This window comes from Rana temporaria, chromosome 11 (assembly GCF_905171775.1).
Source record: "Rana temporaria chromosome 11, aRanTem1.1, whole genome shotgun sequence".
Lineage (NCBI taxonomy): Eukaryota > Metazoa > Chordata > Amphibia > Anura > Ranidae > Rana > Rana temporaria.
In genome coordinates this window covers 12060371-12081449 of record NC_053499.1, presented here as the reverse complement: position 1 = coordinate 12081449, position 21079 = coordinate 12060371, and the positions used below count along the sequence as shown (strand labels likewise).

General features: G+C 44.0%; 1 protein-coding gene across 2 annotated transcripts in view; it reads left to right on the top strand.

Annotated features, from left to right (window-relative positions):
• Window positions 1-561: 561 nt before the first annotated feature.
• The window catches only part of LOC120917048 (receptor-type tyrosine-protein phosphatase beta-like), a 132999-nt gene continuing 112481 nt past the window's right edge, over window positions 562-21079 (top strand). Inside the window, exons 1-6 of one of the 2 annotated variants that reach the window (XM_040328048.1) lie at window positions 562-883; window positions 3737-4012; window positions 5400-5660; window positions 8473-8742; window positions 14763-15038; window positions 18902-19162. In XM_040328048.1, coding sequence (XP_040183982.1) covers window positions 802-883; window positions 3737-4012; window positions 5400-5660; window positions 8473-8742; window positions 14763-15038; window positions 18902-19162 — 1426 coding nt within the window. In that variant the 5' untranslated portion in view covers window positions 562-801. The remainder of the gene's footprint in view (window positions 884-3736; window positions 4013-5399; window positions 5661-8472; window positions 8743-14762; window positions 15039-18901; window positions 19163-21079) is intronic. The other variant, XM_040328049.1, reaches the window with a different exon arrangement.

Sequence of the window (21079 nt, the reverse complement as noted above, 5' to 3'; positions counted from 1 at the left end):
GCCCCCCTAGTGTTAACCCCTTCCCTGCCAGTGGCATTTTTATAGTAATCCAATGCATTTTTATAGCACTGATCGCTATAAAAATGACAATGGTCCCAAAAATGTGTCAAAAGTGTCCGAAGTGTCCGCCATAATGTCGCGGTACCGAAAAAAAACGCAGATCGCCGCCATTACTAGGAAAAAAAAAATATTACTAAAAATGCCATAAAAATACCCCCTATTTTGTAAACGCTATAACTTTTGCGCAAACCAATCAATAAACGCTTATTGCAATTTTTTTTACGAAAAATAGGTAGAAGAATACGTATCGGCCTAAACTGAGGAAAAAAATTGATTTTTTTTATATATTTTTGGGGGATATTTATTACAGCAAAAAGTAAAAAAATATTCATTTTTTTCAAAATTGTCGCTCTATTTTTGTCTATAGCGCAAAAACTAAAACCCACAGAGGGGCACGACCGCGCAATTGTCAGTTAAATCGACGCAGTGCCGAATCGCAAAAAGTAGCAATATGGTCTGGGGGTTAAGTGGTTAAATACTAATTATAGCCAGGGGAGTATAAAACAAGCAATTCGAAGATAATTTATAAAACCAATCATTGTGAATTATACTGGAGTATTAATTGACACTTTCATTTTTACTTATTTTACTTTAGAGAAGTGTTCATCGATCTCTGTCCAAGTCTCCACCAATCAGATAACAGTCTCGGGACAGGTGGATGGATGTTTCCTGCAGAATATAACACACATCAATGGGACAGCGGTGTTGGCTTCTGATAGCGGCTACAATAACACCTCACTGATGACCTTCGTGTCCGGTACACAGTACACCATGCACTATGGAAACGACACCTATGATTGCTGCTGCTACAACTTTACAACTAGTAAGTTCTGGAGATCGGAATGCATAGAACAACATAGAGACCCCTTCTATAGAGTAAAATACTGATCATTTTAGCTCCGAAGCCGCGGCCATAACATTAGGAAAGGCCGCGGCTTCGGCCTAGCTCCAGAGCCGTGGCCATCTTGGTACACCCGGCGGCGGCCCTCCTCTCTGTTTACACCCACAGAGGAGGAGGAGCCCGCACTCGTGGGACACACCGCTGGGAGTCATACTACTGGGGGTGTCTGTCTGTACTACCTGGGGGGTGTCTTACCTGGGGGGGGTCTGTCTGTACTACCTGGGGGGGGGTCTGTCTGTACTACCTGGGGGGGGTCTGTCTGTACTACCTGGGGGGGGGTCTGTCTGTACTGAGAGGGGGGGTCTGTACCGAGAGGGGGGTGTCTGTACCGAGGGGGTTCTTTACTTAGGGGGGGACTATAGTTGGTGGGGGGGGGCAACATTTTTTTCTGCACCGGGTGACACCAACCCCAGTGACGCCACTGCAGTGGGGGAGATGTGGATATTACAGTTGGGGGGGGGGGGGAGATGTGGATATTACAGTGGGGGAGAGATGGCTATTGAATTGGCTATTACATATAAAAGATGATGTTATGCTGAGTAAATCGATACCTAACTGTCATGCTTTAAAATTCTGCACACCCTTGGAATGGTGATAAACTAAGGTACCTAAAAATCTCCGTAGGCAAAGCTTATGAATATGGTGCTAAAATGATTGCTCTGGGTCTGCCGTTCGTGGAAATACCTCACAAGTGTGGTGTGATCACCATTTGCATATGTGTGTGGGAATGTATGTGTAACATTAGCATGTGAGCACAGTTGGATAGGGGCGCATACATTTTATTTTTTAATTTTGATCAGTAGAGGTGATCAGGCAGCCGTGGAGCCACTTGGATCACTTCTACAGTAAAGCCCTTCTCTGGCAGAACATTTTAAAACCAGAATCATGGCTTCAGCTGCAGCCATAATCCCGGTATAACCACTTCAACCTGAGAACGTACAGGTACGTACTATATAGAAGTGGCAAAAAGGGTTATTTAAAGCTCTATTTTAAATAATAAACTCTCCAACTGTCACCCTTCCGAGCCTGAAATCTGGGAGTAATTACACCATTACTGTTGTGACAGTCGAGGCCCAGGGTTATCAGAGTACACCTGTCAGCAGATCTGCGTTCACAAGTAAGTATTTACTGTATGATCTATGTTGAGATACCAAAAAAAGTTAACGTACATATACTATATGGCCAAAAGTTTGTGGACACCTGACCATTACACCAATATGAGGTTGTTGGACATCCCATTCAAAAACCATGAGCATGGGTCTAAAAATTGGTGTTCTGCTTCCCAAAGGTGGCCAGTAGAGTTGAGGTCAGAGTTCTGTGCAGGACTCCCAAGTTCCTCCACGCCAAACTCATCACATTATGTCTTTATGGAGCTTGCTTTGTACGCAAGGGCACCGTTATGCTAGAATAGAAAAAGACCTTCCCCACACTGGTACCAAAAGGATGGAGGCACTCAAAAATATATTTGTTGCTGTTGCAGTAACACAGAGCTCAACAAATCCCAGGTTGCTACGGCGACCGGAAACTGTGTCCCAGCGTCTGAGCCACTGCTAGCCCACCCACCCCTTTCACCGGGCATGAACAAACCCTGATGCCTCGCATATGCAGCATCAGGTGTCGTGCAGCCAGCCCATTTCCAGCATCCAAAAAAAAAAATACTCCAGCTCTGCTGCTTACCCACAGCAGAGCCAAAGTTTTTTCTTTCCTCCACACATGCACCGACAACCCCGTGCACTCTCCACGCCCTCCCCCAGCAGATTGGCACTAGCCAATCCACACACGCCGTAACCCACCTTTCCCCCTCCCCACCAGTCCCTGCCCAAGGTGCTGAAGACAAGCAGGGAGGTAAGCAGAGTCCCGCCCACACAGCAGGGCATACAACACACACACACCAATAACTCCAGCCTCAAGAACCTCAAGCGTCAAATCCCCACACCCCAAGAGCCCCAAAAGGAGCACCACAACAACCAAATGAGACACCCGCCCAACCAAATATATATATTTTTTTTAATTAAAAAAAACTGTCTCCTAATTTTTTTAGCTGGCTCCTAGATTTAAAACAAATTTGAACACAGAGTCTGATGGAAGAAATCATACAAAGCAGTAGGAATCCAGCACATTTCCACACCACACCAGAACTTGGCAGGCATCAGAGCCACTCCAAAAATGCCTGAAAGGGCCACAGTGGGAACAAACCCTTAAAGTGATGGACATTTTTCTAAGAGATTACCTGCATATACTTATATTCCCCCATCAACTCAACCTGCCTGGGGGAGAGAGGTAAAGTGGCACTTGCAGTATATAGCCTCCCCCCCCCTGCACATAGTACAGAGCCCCCCCCCCCCTCTGCATTGACAGTACACAGCTCCTCCCAACAGTACAGAGCTCTCCCACCATTCACCTGAGAGTACCAGGGGGAAGTCCTTGGAGTGGGCTGCATGAGGAACAATGAAGCTGGTGTGGCTAAACCTGCCTGAGCTTCTGCAGAGGCACACTATCACTGGTAAACACAGAAGTCGGTAGGAGTGCATAGTGCAGGAGACTTCCTCTACCGGTTTCTGTGTTTACCATTGAAAAGTTGGAGTGGGCAGGACTGTGCCACCACATTCTGGCAGAAAAAAGCCCTGACACTGGATTACAACAATAACCATCAAAAATAGAGAATTTAGACAGCTCCCTTCTTACTTATGGATGAATGGAATTACTTTATATACCCTGCAATGCATGTGTTTTCTTTCTCTTACTTAACTCATATTTACAATCTCTTCATTCTAGAACCATATCCTGTGAACCTGCCACAATTCTCTAATGGGACTTCATCTTCTTTGTCCTTAAATTGGAGCTCACCGAATGAATCTCAGAGTTCTTACACCTACAGAGTGCAGACAAATGTCACATTGCCATCTACAATGATAAATAATATAATAGTGACCAATCAATCAGCTACAATAGTGGATCTGACACCAGGAGAGACGTATACATTCCTGATATATACAAGAGCTGCTGATAATTCCACTGAATCTGATCCGGTGTCACTAACTACCTGCACAGGTGAGTACAGCCGCAGTTATGCACTCATCACTCTAAAGGACACACCATGAAAATTAATTCTGTATTATTAAGATCTGTTGGTTTGATAGAACATGGATAAGTTATGTAGTGGGGCTGATTTATTAAAACCAGAGAGTGCAAAATCTGGTGCAGCTCTGCATAGAAACCAATCAGTTTCCAGTTTTAAACAAGCTGACTTTAGAAGCTGATTGGCTCCCATGCACAGCTGCACCAGATTGTACACTCTTCAGTTTTAAAAAAATCAACGCCAATAGTGAACAATGAATTAGCTGCAATAGTGAATCTAACAGCAGGAGAAACATATACATTCCTGATATATACAAGAGCCGCTGACAATATTGCTGAATCTGTCCCTCCCTGTGTCACTAAGTACCTGCACAGGTGAGTACAACTACTCTCACCACTGGTGGAGGGAGTCTTCGGTTTCAGAGGAGAAAGTGATCCTAAAGCTATGATTACACTTATGAGATGCCAGACATTGAATGTGATTTGCACCACATTGCTGTGTACATTGCATGCGATGTCTGTGCAATGCGTATTCGGCCATACAGTTTCTATGGCTAAAATTGCAGAAATAGAAAATTATTTAGACTAGCTTTTAGGCTGGGTTCACATATATGCGATGGCGAGAACCACAGCGATTCCTGTGCGGGTTCCCGCATTGCATCTGACTGGCAGGCAGTTCACACTGCTCTCTGCGAACCTCTGCGGGGGTCAATGTAAAGTTAATGACACCCCATATCGGTTGGCAGAGTGTAGTGCAAACTGTGAAATCGGACATGAATCGGATTGCATGGGTACTACTACAGGTACAAAAAACAAATACATAACATATGCATATGCGGTATTGCTGAAATAATCAGGAGCAGAATTTGTGTTGGGTTGTTTTTTGGATGTAGGTCATAAAAATAGCAAGAAATATATGGCTAGATTTTTAAAATTATATATTTTTTTTACTATTTTGTGCCAGTTTTCCTCTGATAATAAATAAAAAAAAATCGGGAGATATCCAATACCATTTACCACCAAATGAGAGTCCAATTTGCCCTGGAAAAAACAAGGTATACGTATTCATCTGGATACACTAAGTACAGTTGTGATGATATGTACAGTTTTACTAATACATGTCAAAGCTGCAAAATTGTGTTCAAGCATTAGGATTTGTTTTGATTTGTTTGTTGAAAGGGTTAATATATTTGCTCTATATGTCTGTTGTTAAAAATAAATAAATGTTTAAATGTTTTATTTGGACTGTTACTTATATTTAATTTCCATAATCTCCTACAAATTATCAGCGTACTATGAAAATAATTAATCTTATAAAGCACATAAATATTATGACACATTATTAATTTTGTATTTCCAGTTCCCGGACAAGCTGGGGGTGTCACAGTGAACAATTACCAGTCGGTGAATTCTCTGGTGGTGAACTGGACGGCTCCAACAACAGGAATCGCGTCCAATTATAATGTCACCATAACAGGAGATGTAAATAGGACATTGCAGAATACATCTACACAAGTGACCTTCACTGACTTACTACCAGGAAGGAATTATACCGTCACTGTACAGACAATCAGTGGGAGCTGCAACAGTCCAATCACTACAGTGACCACAGAGGCCACATGTAAGTATGATCCACAAGTGATCTGTGTTCTGTACAGTAGTTATGACATACTTCCCAACTTTTGAACTTTGGAATGAAGAACACATGAGGGGGGAAGTAATTTGAGGCGAGCGTAGCTGTGGCAAAATTTGGGTATGGTCAAAATCTTAACAGTGGGAGGGGCTTCAGGAGTGTGGTGGACAGGAATGGCAGAGAAGAGTCTGCAGGGCAGACACTGATAGAAGTCACAAGACTGCTATATACTGCTCATAGCAGTTTATATTTACTAAAACTATTGCATTTCCATGTTCTGTGTACTGTGGGAGACCAGATACGGTGAATGCAGGATCCTAGTAATACTTTAACCTTACATCTTTGTGACTGCAGAGTATCTAATACTCTGTATAAAATAAATACTATACTGTACATACATTTATTTGAAGGGGAAAGTGTAATGAATTTAGGACACTCAGTGTAGCGACCACAGAGGCCACATGTGAGTATGATCCATGAATCATCTGTGTTATCTGTGTATGATCAGAGTATGGGGCATGTGACTATAGGTTAGGGAGTGCAAATTATAATAAAAATCAGTGTTCATTTTATTGACGAAGATATTTTCATCATTTCGTCAGCTGCATGTTTTCAGTGATGAAAGCGAAACAACAAAAATTCACAATTAGGCCCCTTTCACACGGACGGATAGAATGGTGCTTTTAGCTTTCCTATGACACCCTTGAGGCCCCGTACACACGACCGAGTTTCTCGGCAGAATTCACACACTACGGTTACCTGCGGTTTTGTTACCCGTGATTTTGTGCAGATAAGAAAATTAGAAGTGAATGCGTCCAGCTGCGATGTACCGCAGCTATCGGCACATAACCGCAGGTAATCGCAGTTCACTGTGTCAGCTGCGTTTGGTATGAATCTTGAGGGGGAACTCCACGCCAAATTTCAAATAAAAAACCGGCATGGGTTCCCCCTCCAAGAGCATACCAGGCCCTTGGGTCTGCTATGGGTTTTAAGGGGAACCCCTGTACGCCGATAAAAACGGCATGGGGTCTCCCCAAAATCCATACCAGACCCGTATCCGAGCACACAGCCCGGCTGGTCAGGAAAGGGAGTGGGGACGTTTGAGCGCCCTCCCCTCCTTAACCGTGCCAGGCCGCATGCCCTCAACATGGGGAGGTAGGTGCTTTGGGGCAGGGGGGCCCCCCACCCCAAAGCACCCTGTCCCCATGTTGATGAGGACAGGGCCTCTTCCCATCATCCCTGGCCGTTGGTTGTCGGGGTCTGCGGGTGGGGAGCTTATCGGAATCCAGGAGCCCCCTTACAGACAGAAGAACAGGAAGTGAGGATTTCTCAGAAGAAATAAGGACATTTAAAAGCAAAATGGAAGAATGAGGTAAGTGAAGGAGGACTGCACTAAGGTAAAGGAAGCTATTTAGGAAAAATAAATTTTACCTTTACAACCCCTTTAATACCAGAAATAATAACATGATATTAGATTTTTACTCCAGGAGTAAATAATGAGTTTAGCAATTTTAGAGAAATAATGCATTACAATTTAATGTAACTTATTAGATTTTAGTCGACTAAAATTTACTGAAGATTTTAGTCAAGTAAAATACGACTTAAACTTTAACAAATTAGATGACAAAAATACGACTCAAACTAAATCAAAAATGTTATGTCAAAATTAACACTAATAATAATGATAATAATAATATTTTTGTAGTCATCTTTTTTGGGGCTTTTAGCATTGGTATTTTGACTAAATATTATGAATTTGTACCAGGTTTAGGCTGGGCGAGGAGGCATTTTTTCCTTGGGTCAGTAATTTTATTTTAGAGCCTGGACTAGTTCTGTGACGTCAGCCAACAGTAGGCTTTACCTTGCTGTTGGCTGATTCTGGACCACAGGAGTGCAAAATAAGTGCACTACTGTGACAAGACGAGGAGTATGTCCATAAACAGTTTTGGCCATACATCACTTTTAGTTTTTGTTTGTTTGGTTGATTGATTTGTGTTTTAATACCACATAAAATGCTGCCACATCTCACACTTCTTGAGTTCATATACACTATATAACCAAAAGTATTGGGACGTATTGGGACGCCTTGCTTTACACACACATGAACCTTAATGGCATCCCAGTCTTAGTCCGTAGGGTTTAATATTAAGTTGGCCCCGCCCTTTGCAGCTATAACAGCTTCAACTCCTCTGGGAAGGCCGTCTACAAGGTTTAGGAGTGTGTCTATGGGAATGTTTAACACAGTCATGTTGGAACAGCAAGGGGCCGTCCCCAAACTGTTCCCACAAAGTTGGGAGCATGAAACTGTCCAAAATGTCTTGGTATGCTGACGCCTTAAGAGTTCCCTTCACTGGAACTAAGGGGCCAAGCGCAACCCCTAAAAAACAACCCCTCACCGTACTCCCCGGTCCACCAATATATTTGGATCAGTGTACAAAGCAAGGCTCTCAACCCGATGGAACACCTTTGGCGTGAATTAGAACGGAGACTGCGTTTATACAGGTTAGGCAGGGTAGGTAGTAGGTGGGGGGGACATTATTAAGAATAGTTATACTTGAGCTTTTTGTGCACGTCTTTGAAAGAACTCACATTTTATTACCTTTTACTTTATGCATTTTTCCTGTCGGATTTCACTACACACTCTGCTTTTTTCAGTCAGCTGCACTGTTCTTTTCTGTACAATACTGGCCCAGTTGTTCTAGCAGTCATTTTGCTCAATACTTATTGGCTTCCTCTGTGTAAGGATCAACTATTGCAACTACAAGCCATTGCTTTTTCTAATTTTCTTTGCTTTTCCCAGATCCGACTCCACCAGGAAACATCACTTTTACTACAATCGGGACAAACACCACCACATTATCTTGGGTAGAACCAGTAAATATGACCGAAGTGACAAAGTCATATAATATAACATATTATTGGAATGCTTTATCCTCCATCACTGTGCCAAGTAGCTCTACAAATGTCGCTCTTACAAGTCTGAAATCTGGGAGTAATTACACCATTACTGTGGTGACCATCGGAGTCCGGGGGTATCAGAGTACGCCTGTCAGCAGATACGTTTTCACAAGTAAGCTTTTACCATCTTTGTATGTAAATCACTGCTGATGCTATTGTAGTTGGTGGACCATAAATGTGGCACAAACAAGTCACAAGTATAATAATACATACAACAAGATTTTTATTTCTTCCAGCATATTAGAATCATTGCCACTAATATGTCCATCCATGACATAGATGAGCGGGTGTACACCCAAAGCCAAACACGCATGCCTGTGTTTTTTTTATATATATTATGTTTTACAATTTTGTTTTTATTTTTTTGGGGGGGCTGATCTCTCTCTTTTGAGACAGAGAGGGAAAGTGAGGACACAGATGTCCCTTTCTCTGCAGCCTCAGCTGCACTGGACAGTGAATGAATGGGAAGTGTTCTGTGCTGAGAGGCGGGTGAGGAGAGGAAGAAAGCCGAAAGAGCTGAGGGGAAAAAGGGGAGGACATGGAGGCCAAGGCAGCAGGGGAAATCTGTACTGCATGGGATGATTTGGGTGTGCACAGGCACATCTCATGGTCCAATCTCAGAAATGTCAGGGCACACCAGTCTGAGGGCTCATTCACACCAGGAGTTGCGTCCAAGTGTTCTTGTGCATCATGTTATTTAATGGGCTGCTCTGTGCATGTGAAAGATGCAAAAAAGGTGCTGGAATAATTTGTAAAATTGCACCGCTGGGTAAGCATTGTACTGGGGTGCTATGCGTTTTTAGTGGGCGTAAACACACACACACACACACACACATGTGCTAGATGTGAGAGGATGACATTAAAAAAATGGTGGCATTCGTGCACATGTGCATAAGGTGTGAACCTGCTAGCACAAATCCCCCCCAAATCTCACCTTCTAGCAGGAATGCCACCCCCTGCCAAATCCCTACCCCTAGCACAAAACCTCTTTTTCCAAGCACAACTGTTTGCTACCTTTCCACTGTGCCCCAGTACAATTCCCTCCCTTCTTGAAACTTTGAGAAATAACAAATGGGAGTTTTCCTTGAGCTGCTGGAGCCTGCTTTCCTTAAAGGGGCAACCATTTCTAAGAACTACAGTGCATCTGGAAAGTATTCACTTTTTCCACATTTTGTTATGTTACAACCTTATTCCAAAATGGATTCAATTAATTATTTTCCTTAAAATTTTACAAACAATACCCCATAATGACAGCATGAGAGAAATTAGTTAATAAATAAATACAAATAAATTAAAAAAATCACATGCACATAAATATTCAGCCTTTGCCATTGAGCTCAGGTTCCTCCTGTTTCCACTGATCATCCTTCAGATGTTCCTACAACTTTATTGGGGTCCACCTGTGGTAAATTCAGTTGATTGGAAATTATTAGAAAGGCACACACCTGTCTATATAAGGTCCCACAGGTAACAGTGCATGTCAGAGCATAAACCAAGCCATGACATCCAAGGAATTGTCTGTAGACCTCTGAGACAGGAATGTATGGAGGCACAGATCTGGGGAAGGGTACAGAAAGATTTCTGCAGCATTGAAGGTCCCAATGAGCACAGTGGCCTCCATCATCCATAAATGGAAGATGTTTGGAACCACCAGGACTCTTCCCAGAGTGGGCTGCCCGGCCAAACTAAGCAATCGGGGTAGAAGGGCCTTAGTCAGGGAGGTGACCAAGAACCCGATGGTCACAGAGCTCCAGCATTTCTCTGTGGAGAGAGGAGAACAACCATCTCTGCAGCACTCCACCAATCAGGCCTGTATGGGGGAGTGGCGAGACTGAAGCCACTCCTCAGTAAAAGGCACATGACAGCCCTGGAGTTTTCCAAAAGGCACCTGAAGGACTCTCAGACCATGAGAAATAAAATTATCTGGTCTGATGAAAAAAAAACTTGAACTCTTTGGCCTGAATGGCAAGCACCATGTCTGGCGGAAAACATCCTCTCTTGGTCAATTCCATCCCTACAGTGAAGCATGGTGGTGGCAGTATCATGCTCTGGGGGTATTTTTCAGCGGCAGGAACTAGGAGACTAGTCAGGATCGAGAGAAAGATGAATGCAGCAATGTACAGAGACATCCTTGATAAAAACCTGCTCCAGATCACTCTGGACGTCAGACTGGGGCAAAGGTTTATCTTCCAACAGGACAACGACCCTAAGCACACAGCCAAGATAACAAAAGAGTGGCTACGGGACAGCCTCTGTGAATGTCCTTGAGTGGCCCAGCCAGAGCCCAGACTTGAACATCTCTGGAGAGATCTGAAAATGGCTGTGCACCGACGCCCCCCATCCAACCTGATGGAGCTTGAGAGGTCCTGCAAAGAATGGGAGAAACTGCCCAAAATAGGAGTGCCAAGCTTGTAGCATCATACTCAGAAAGACTGGAGGCTGTAATTGGTGCCAAAGGAGCTTCACCAAAGTATTGAGCAAAAGCTGTGAATACTTATGTACATGGGAGGAGCCTGTGATACTTGTGTACATGGGAGGAGCCTGTGATACTTGTGTGCATGGGAGGAGTCTGTGATACTTATGTACATGGGAGGAGCCTGTGATACTTATGTACATGGGAGGAGCCTGTGATACTTATGTACATGGGAAGAGCCTGTGATACTTGTGTACATGGGAGGAGCCTGTGATACTTGTGTGCATGGGAGGAGTCTGTGATACTTATGTACATGGGAGGAGCCTGTGATACTTATGTACATGGGAAGAGCCTGCAATACTTATGTACATGGGAGGAGCCTGTGATACTTATGTACATGGGATTTTTTTCATTTTTTATTTTTAATAAATTTGCAAAGATTTCAAACAAACTTCTTTCACGTTGTCATTATGGGGGATTGGGCCAAATTCTCAAAAGAGATAGGCAGGCGGAACTGCTGTTCAGCCTGCCTATCTCTGTGCCTAACTTTGGAAACGATCCTCAAAAGGCTTTTTCCAAAGTTAGGCAGAAGATCTGACATGTGTAAGACACTTAGGCCCCGTACACACGGCCGAGGAACTCGACGTGCCAAACACGTCGAGTTCCTCGGTGAGTTCAGGGATGAAGCCGCCGAGAAGCTCGGCGGGACGACTTCTCCCATAGAACAACAAGAAAATAGAGAACATGTTCTCTATTTTCTCGACGAGTTCCTCGGCGGCTCCATCGGGCTGAAAGTGTACAGACGACAGAGTTTCTCGGCAGAATCCGGCTCTTCACTGAGTTTCTCGACGAATTCTGCCGAGAAACTCTGTCGTGTGTACGAGGCCTGACACTGTCAGATCTTAGGATGCAGTACCGCATCCGCCACTGGGGGCATTTCTCATTGAAATGCCGCTTTGAGTATGCAAATGAGGACTTAAGCAGATCCACAACGCTTTTAAGCATTGTGATTTCTGCGTAAGTTCCGATTTGCTTGCGCAAAACTAGGGCTGGTTTTACAATGTGGAAAGTTAGTAACACCATGTAAAAGCCCATTCAAGCGACGGCATTTGGTATGCATTCCTGAGGGAGAACTCCACGGCAATTTGTAAAATCAAAACCGGCATGGGTTCCCCCCCCAGGGGCATACCAGGCCCTTAGGTCTGGTATGGGTTGTAAGGAGACCCCCCTACGCCGAAAAATCGACGTAGGGGGTCCCCCTACAATCCATACCAGACCCGTATCCAAAGCACGCTACCAGGCCGGCCAGGAATGGGAGTGGGGACGAGCGAGCGCCCCCCCCCTCCTGAGCCGTGCCAGGCCGCATGCCCTCAACATGGGGGGGTTGGGTGCTCTGGGGCAGGGAGGCGCACTGCGGGCCCCCCCACCCCAGAGCACCCTGTCCCCATGTTGATGAGGACAGGACCTCTTCCCGACAACCCTGGCCGTTGGTTGTCGGGGTCTGCGGGCGGGGGCTTATCGGAATCTGGGAGTCCCCTCAAATAAGGGGGCCCCCAGATACCGGCCCCCCACCCTAAGTGAATGGATATGGGGTACATCGTACCCCTACCCATTCACCTGGAGGCAAAGTGATAGTTATTAAAAACACAACACAAGGGTTTTTAAAATCATTTATTAGTCTGCTCCGGAGGCCCCCCCTGTCTTCTTTAGCTCTAATACCAGGGGGGCTTCTTCTTCCACTCTCCGGGGGTCTTCTCCGCTCTCCGGGGGTCTTCTCCGCTCTCCGGGGGTCTTCTCCGCTCTCCGGGGGTCTTCTTCCGCTCTCCGGGAGTCTTCTTCTATCTTCGCCGCTCTCCGCTGTTGACTCGGCGCACCCCGGTTCTTCTCCAGCTGTCCGGTGCCTTCTCCTTCAGCGCTGGCTGCCTGCTATCTTCGTGTGTTAGCTCAATTACTAGCAGGCAGCCAGCACGGTCTTCTGTGACGTCAACTTCTTCTCCCTTCTTCCGATGTTGACTCGACGCCTCTTCTCACTGCAATGATGGAAGCGCGCCTTGCATCCCATTTATATAGGCATCACCGTCCCATCATGCTCCGGTAGGTACCCACGTGGTGGGTGCACGTGGGTAGGCACCCACCACGTGGGTACCTACCGGAGCATGATGGGACGGTGATGCCTATATAAATGGGATGCAAGGCGCGCTTCCATCATTGCAGTGAGAAGAGGCGTCGAGTCAACATCGGAAGAAGGGAGAAGAAGTTGACGTCACAGAAGACCGCGCTGGCTGCCTGCTAGTAATTGAGCTAACACACGAAGATAGCAGGCAGCCAGCGCTGAAGGAGAAGGCACCGGACAGCTGGAGAAGAACCGGGGTGCGCCGAGTCAACAGCGGAGAGCGGCGAAGATAGAAGAAGACCCCCGGAGAGCGGAAGAAGACCCCCGGAGAGCGGAGAAGACCCCCGGAGAGTGGAAGAAGAAGCCCCCCCTGGTATTAGAGCTAAAGAAGACAGGGGGGCCTCCGGAGCAGACTAATAAATGATTTTAAAAACCCTTGTGTTGTGTGTTTAATAACTATCACTTTGCCTCCAGGTGAATGGGTAGGGGTACGATGTACCCCATATCCATTCACTTAGGGTGGGGGGCCGGTATCTGGGGGCCCCCTTATTTGAGGGGACTCCCAGATTCCGATAAGCCCCCGCCCGCAGACCCCGACAACCAACGGCCAGGGTTGTCGGGAAGAGGTCCTGTCCTCATCAACATGGGGACAGGGTGCTCTGGGGTGGGGGGGCCCGCAGTGCGCCCCCCTGCCCCAGAGCACCCAACCCCCCCATGTTGAGGGCATGCGGCCTGGCACGGCTCAGGAGGGGGGGGGGCGCTCGCTCGTCCCCACTCCCATTCCTGGCCGGCCTGGTAGCGTGCTTTGGATACGGGTCTGGTATGGATTGTAGGGGGACCCCCTACGTCGATTTTTCGGCGTAGGGGGGTCTCCTTACAACCCATACCAGACCTAAGGGCCTGGTATGCCCCTGGGGGGGGAACCCATGCCGGTTTTTTATTTGAAAATTGGCATGGAGTTCTCCCTCTCAGGAAAGCATGCCGAGCGACGCTGTCATTTTTTTATTTTTTTTCCCGGCGCGTAGTTTTTTTTTCACCCGTCGCAACTTTAGTGTCCCGTCGCAATCCACAAAGCCCGGCGTTAATTACGTTCGCGCGCTGCACGTCGGGAAAATTACGTCACACGCATGCGCAGTACGGCCGGCGCGGGAGCGCGCCTCATTTAAATTGTAAACGCCCCCCGGAGAGGAGGACCGCCTTGCGACGGAGGCACTTATGTTACACGGCGTGTAATTTCTAGGTAAGTGCTTTGAAGATCGGGCACTTAGGTAGAAATTTAACGCCTGTGTAACTTAACTACTGAAAGTTCAGTTAGGCAGCTTTTTTGAGAATTTGGCCCATTGTTTGTAGAATTTTGAGGAAAATAATGAATTTAATTAATTTTGGAATAAGGCTGTAACATAACAAAATGTGGAAAAAGCGCTGTGAGTATTTTCTAGATCCCCTGTATACTCCATAAAAATGTGCTGTGAAATCTGGTGGGTAAATCCTTCAGTCTTGCCATTTAAAAACAGAGATTATTCAGAAAGCATTTCTCATCTCTCTGTTTTTTAAATGTTTTTCTTTGTTTTATGCTAAACTCACATGTATGTTTTCTACATTCTAGAACCATATTCTGTGAACCTGCCACAAGTGATTACTGTGACTTCAACTTCTGTGTCCTTAAATTGGAGCGCACCGAATGAATCTCAGGGTTCTTATACATACAGAGTGCAGACAAATGTCACATCATCATCTTCACTGATAAATAATACAATAGTGAGCAGCCAATCAGCTACAATAGTGAATCTGATCCCGGGAGAGACATATACATTCCTGATATATACAAGAGCTGCTGATAATTCCACTGAATCTGATCCGGTGTCACTAACTACCTGCACAGGTGAGTACAGCCGCAGTCCTGTTCTTATCTCTGTGGTCGGGATACCAGAAAATGACTTCCATATACGGTAACTGAAATCAGTTAGTTTGATAGAACAGTGTTGCTTTAAAAGTTGTCTTTGCCAAGATGTTTCAGATAAAATGGATTTGATTTTTCTAATATACAAACTTGACATTTTTGTTTTTAATTAAACACATGTTCTCCGGCTGATTGTAAAATATATATTTTTTAATACATTGGCTTTTTTTTGTTAAAAATTAACAATTAAAGATTGTGAAGCAAGTTTCAAAATGTTTTTTCTTAGACCATTTGTTAACCTCCCTGGCGGTATGATTCTTTCAGAAAAAAGGTGCTGAAAGCGGTACCATTATTTGCAAGGAAATTTGGCGTTTTATACTGTAGGTCTGTAATTTTTAGGAATAACTCACTTAAATCTGACCAAACAAGAGACTAATAGGCATCCTGGGTATGACATTTTTTTAAAAACAAAATTATAAATTATAATATAATAAATAATTATAAATAATCATAACAAATAATAATATAATTATAATAAAAATTATTCAATAATGTAATCAACTCAAAATCACTGAAATTTGCTCAGTTGCAGAATTGTTGCTGTCATTATTATTTTTTTTTATGACGAATGTCCCCGCAAATAGCTATCGCACAATTCTGCAAGTGATTATAATTTATTATCGCTGTTTTCTAGCTGCTCTAAAACCATTTTTGACATAACGGGACACTTTTGGTTGCTATGGACAATCTACAGTTTGCAGGGAGAAAGAAAAGGTTTTTATTATATAAAAGTACATGTAGGGCACTGGGCAGACCACTAGGGACAAGGGGGGGTGTGTTTTTTACATACAGTATTGCAATCTATAAGATTACAGTATACTGTATGTAATGTGTTTGTTTACCTTTTTGAATTTGGCGCCGTTCTCCGCTCCCGTGCGTCGTAACGTCGCAGGAAACGGAGATCGGCGGCACAGGAGGACACTGTGTGAATCGAGCGAGGACCCGCTCGCTCACACAGCGCGGTGGCATCGCTGGATCCAGGGACAAGGTAAGTAAACACTGTCTGTGGATGCTGCGAGGCGAGCCTGAGTCTGACTCGGGGTTACCGCTTTTGGTAAGAAAATCTTACCCCGAGTCAAACTCGGGAATACCGCCAGGGGGGGTTAATGTAATTTTGCCTAAAGTGGTTGTAAAGGCAGAAGGTTTTTTACCTTCATGCATTCTCTTGTCAATTTTGTTTATTGAGTTTTGAAAATTAACAAACATAGGTACAGTTAACGGTAGCAGTGGTAGAGATCACATACTAGAAAACAGTATTGAACTTGAGTTCCAATGCTTTTTAAAATTTTAACTTAAAGCGGTGTTTCACCCTAAAAACAAATTTCTAGCATGCCATCAAGCATACTAGCGCGAGCTACAGTATGCCTTTCTTTCATTTTTTGGCGCCGTACTTACAGTTTACTGCCGTAGTGAAGTTTCAGACTCCCCGCAGGGAATGGGCGTTCCTATGCAGAGGGAAGATGATTGACGGCCGGCTATGGCGCGTCACGCTTCTCGAAGATAGCCGAAATAGGACTTGCCTCTTCACGGCGCTATACGGCGCCTGCGCACAGACATCAGAGCTGGGGGTGGGATCCAGCCGTACTCTGTGTGTCTAATAGATACACAAAGCCAGTTCGGGAGCAAGCACACACGAGTGCCCCCAGAGCAAGCAGACCAGAAGAGGCGGATCTGGGCTGCTCTGTGCAAAACTATTAGGCTCCATGCACACAGAAGCTGATAAACTGCAGTTTATTGGCGTTTTTTTTTTTAAAAAGCCCATAAACTGAACTCTATGTTAGCCTATGTGCCCATGCACTCATGGGCATTTTTTAGTGTTAATGAGCTTTGGAGTTTATTGGCTTTTTTCTTAACGCCCAAAATTTGCGTAAAAAGGGCTCAATAAAGCTAAAAAATGCTGCTCGCCAGCGTTTTTTTATCCATTGAAAAAAAAAGCTAAAAAACGCTACACTGAAAAACGCTAATAAACACTAATAAACGCTAAAAAACTTTGAAAGGCTCCTTGCAAAGCTACTGGCACTTTTTATAGCTTTTTTTAGCTTCTGTGTGCATGGAGCCTTACACAAAAAAGGTGTACACCTGTTTATTTATTTTTTAAAAAGTACCTTTACAATTAACTTAAAGTACAACTAAAGGCAACATTCAGCCCCCCCCCCCCCCCGCTTAAGACAGAGTAAAGAAGGATTAGAACCCCTGTCAGTTTTTATTGTTGTCTGTGTCCCTATTAGGGACATTCACCCTCTCATTCACCATTATCATTATCACCGAAAGTTAAAAGAAAAACCCACATTTTGGGTTGTCCCCAGAGGGGAATTGTTCCAATGGGGATATTAGTTATGGTGTCCTGGGAGTCCCCAAGGGATTCCCTTAATTTGCAAAGATTTCCTCTCGCTTCCTGTTTTTTCCACAGGACAGGAAGTGAAGGGAAATCTCCTCAATAGGACACAGCTGGCAAAAAATAAACATTAAAGGGGTTTTAACCCTCCCTTACTCTATCCAAAATGATAAAAAATATTTGCCTATAGTTCTACATTAATTTGTTTATAATGTGCTATCCATGGAAATACCTTGAAGAATTCATCAACTATCATAATACAAAATGAGTGTTATAAAAACATGAACATCATGAGACAGTGTGAACATTGTGTTTTTTATGATTATTAACCACTTGCTTACCAGGCATTTTCACCCCCTTCCTGCCCTGGCCAATATACAGCTTTTAGAGCTGTCACACTTTGAATGACAATTGCACGGTCATGGAACACTGTACCCAAACAAAATTTGTATCCTTTTTTTTTTAAGACGGCTTTCTTTTGGTGGCATATAATCACCTTTTTTTTTTTTTTAATCTTTTGCTAAACAATCTTTAGTTTCTGTTATGTACTGTTGATAAATATGTACTTTTTCTCCTTCACTGGTGTGTGCTGATGAGGCTGCACTGATGGACACTGATGAGGAGGCACTATTATGGAACACTGATGAAAACTGATAGGTGGCAATGATATGTGGCACTGATAGGCACTGATGTTCACTGATAGGCGGTACTGATGAGGAGGCACTGACAGGCATCACTGATGGGTACTGAAAGGCATCACTGCGGGGCACTAATTGGCAGCACTGGTGGCCCCTAATTAGCTGCACTAGTGGGCACTGTTGGGGCTGCACTGATAATCAGAACACTGATCAGTGCCTGATTGTCAGTGCAGATTTCCCCGCTGAGGAATGCCACTTACCGACTCTCCCCTCCTCACATGCTGTCAATGCCGATGACCGACATTTCCTGTTTACACTGTGATCAGCTGTGATTGGACACAGCTGATCACATAGTAAAGAGCCTACATCATATGCTCTTTACCACAATTGTTTTTGGCGGAAAGTTTGTCTGTTCTCACAGTGAACATTTGTCCGATGAAAAAGCGAAAAAGTTTGTCTGATGGAGCGTACACGCGGTTAGATTGCCTGCAAAAACAGGTCCGATCGTGTGTACGGGCCTTTAGAGACATGCTGCACCACCAATCACTGTGAATGGGAGGACATCATATGATGGCATTGCACTTTACAGCAGGCAGGAAGCAGTTAAACAAAAAATTTGATGGGGAGTTGAAAATTATTTAGATGTAGAGGTTTTAAAAAAATATTAAAATGTTTTTGTAGGATCATTATTGCACTTAAATGCCCTGTATTCTTTATTTTTCTACTGTTTTTACAAATACTGTAAAGAGTTTCTCAGTCATCAAAACACAATGAATATGAGTCTTATAAAACACATACCATTATATTTCCAGTTCCCGGACAAGCTGGGGGTGTCACAGTGAACAATTACCAGTCGGTGAATTCTCTGGTGGTGAACTGGATAGCGCCACCAACAGGAATCGCGTCCATTTATAATGTCACCATAACAGGAGATGTAAATAGGACATTGCAGAATACATCTACACAAGTGACCTTCACTGACTTACTACCAGGAAGGAATTATACCGTCACTGTACAGACAATCAGTGGGAGCTGCAACAGTCCAATCACTACAGCGACCACAGAGGCCACATGTAAGTATGATCCACAAGTGATCCGTGTTCTGTACAGTAGTTATGACATACTTCCCAACTTTTGAACTTTGGAATGAGGGACACATGAGGGGGGAAGTAATTTGAGGCGAGCGTAGCTGTGTCAAAATATGGGTGTGGTCAAACTCTTAACAGTGGGAGGGGCTTAAGGAGTGTGGTGGACAGGAATGGCAGAGGAGAAGAGTCTGCAGGACAGACACTGATAGAAGTCACAAGACTGCTCATGAGAAAAGGTATTTAGCAGTTTATATTTACTAAAACTATTGCATTTCCATGTTCTGTGTACTGTGGGAGACCCAATATAGTGAATGCAGAGTCCTGGGTTTAGTAACACTTTAACCTTACATCCTAGATGTCAAACGCAAGGTCCGCAGGCCGAATCCGGCCCTCCAGGCCATTTCATGTGGCCCTCGCACCTCCAGCCCTCCTCCAGACCCTTATTTTCTGCTTTTAAGCAATGCATCCAGTGCAAAATAAATGCATTATATACATTTATTTATTTTTGCACTGTGCACTTTTATTGATGCAGCACTTCATATTATTGTTTATTCAATACTTTTATTATTTATGTCATATCTTGTTGCAATGGTCATGTCTATGTGGAAATATATAGATACTGCTCATTGTTCTATTCATCTATACGGTGCCCCTGGTGGTACATTTTTTACCTTTACAGGTAATCATCTATTATTTATTCACTCTTATCACCCTCCACATCTATTATTTTGTGTGGGTTTCATTTGGAGTGATACACATTTAGAATTTCACCTATTGGGTGATTCGCAAATTTAGGAATTGTCCGCAATATTGTTTTGAACACCTTTCTCTACCAGCATTATTTATATTTTATTATTTTTATTACCAGCAAGCGCCATTACACCCCCCCACTTTCAATTACTGCCAGTGTGTGAGCACTATTAGTTGTGGCTGCTGCTTAGTAGATTTTACTTTTAATTTATATTTTATATAGCTTTATATTCTTTGGTTAGGTTGGTTTTGCGCATTAGTTCCCCCCATTTCATTAAATGCATCCAGCCTCCTCCCAGCAGCAGCATAAGGAAAGGGGGTGCATTGTGATGTAAGGGAGAGCGGGGGACTCAACTTCTGATGGTGGGGTGGCTCTTGACATCTAATGTAAGGGGAGGGGATGCGCTGGACATCTAATCTTACAGATACAACCGGCCCTTCTGAGGGCAATCATAATGCTGATGCGGCCCAAAATGAAAGTGAGTTTGACACCCCTGCCTTACATCTTTGTGGCTGCAGAGTATCTAATACTCGGTATAAAATAAATACTATACTGTACATACATTTATTTGAATAGGAAAGTGTAATGAATTTAGGACAATTATATTTGATTTGTTTTATGTTTATTCATTTATACACTGATATTTTTATAAGTGTTTATTTACTATATATACAATCTTTAAGGCCTCATTTACACTCTCTGTGTCCTCTGAAGAGTGATCTGCATTCTGATCCCTCTTCAGAGCGCATTCGACAAGGGTGAGGAGGTGCTCTATCATCTCCTTGCTCTCCTGTCTGTTTTAACCCTTTAAACTCCACACCAACATTGCATGACGTAGGGAGGAGCTTGACTGTGGCCCCTGCCGAACAGGACAGCAAGGATGATTTTTGCTGCACCGTGATGTATAGCATCACAGCTGCCGTATATGTACAGTATCTTTGCAGCTTAAAGGGAGCAATCAGGCAGGATGTATCATAATTCTGGATTTTTAGCACTAAGTCAGTGATAACAACCCTATGGGGGAGATTTACTAAATCTGGAGCGTGCAAAATCTGGTGCAGATCTGCATTGAAACCAATCGGCTTCCAGTTTTTATTTTGTCAAAGCTTTATTGAACAAGCTGAAATTAGAAGCTGATTGGCTACCATGCA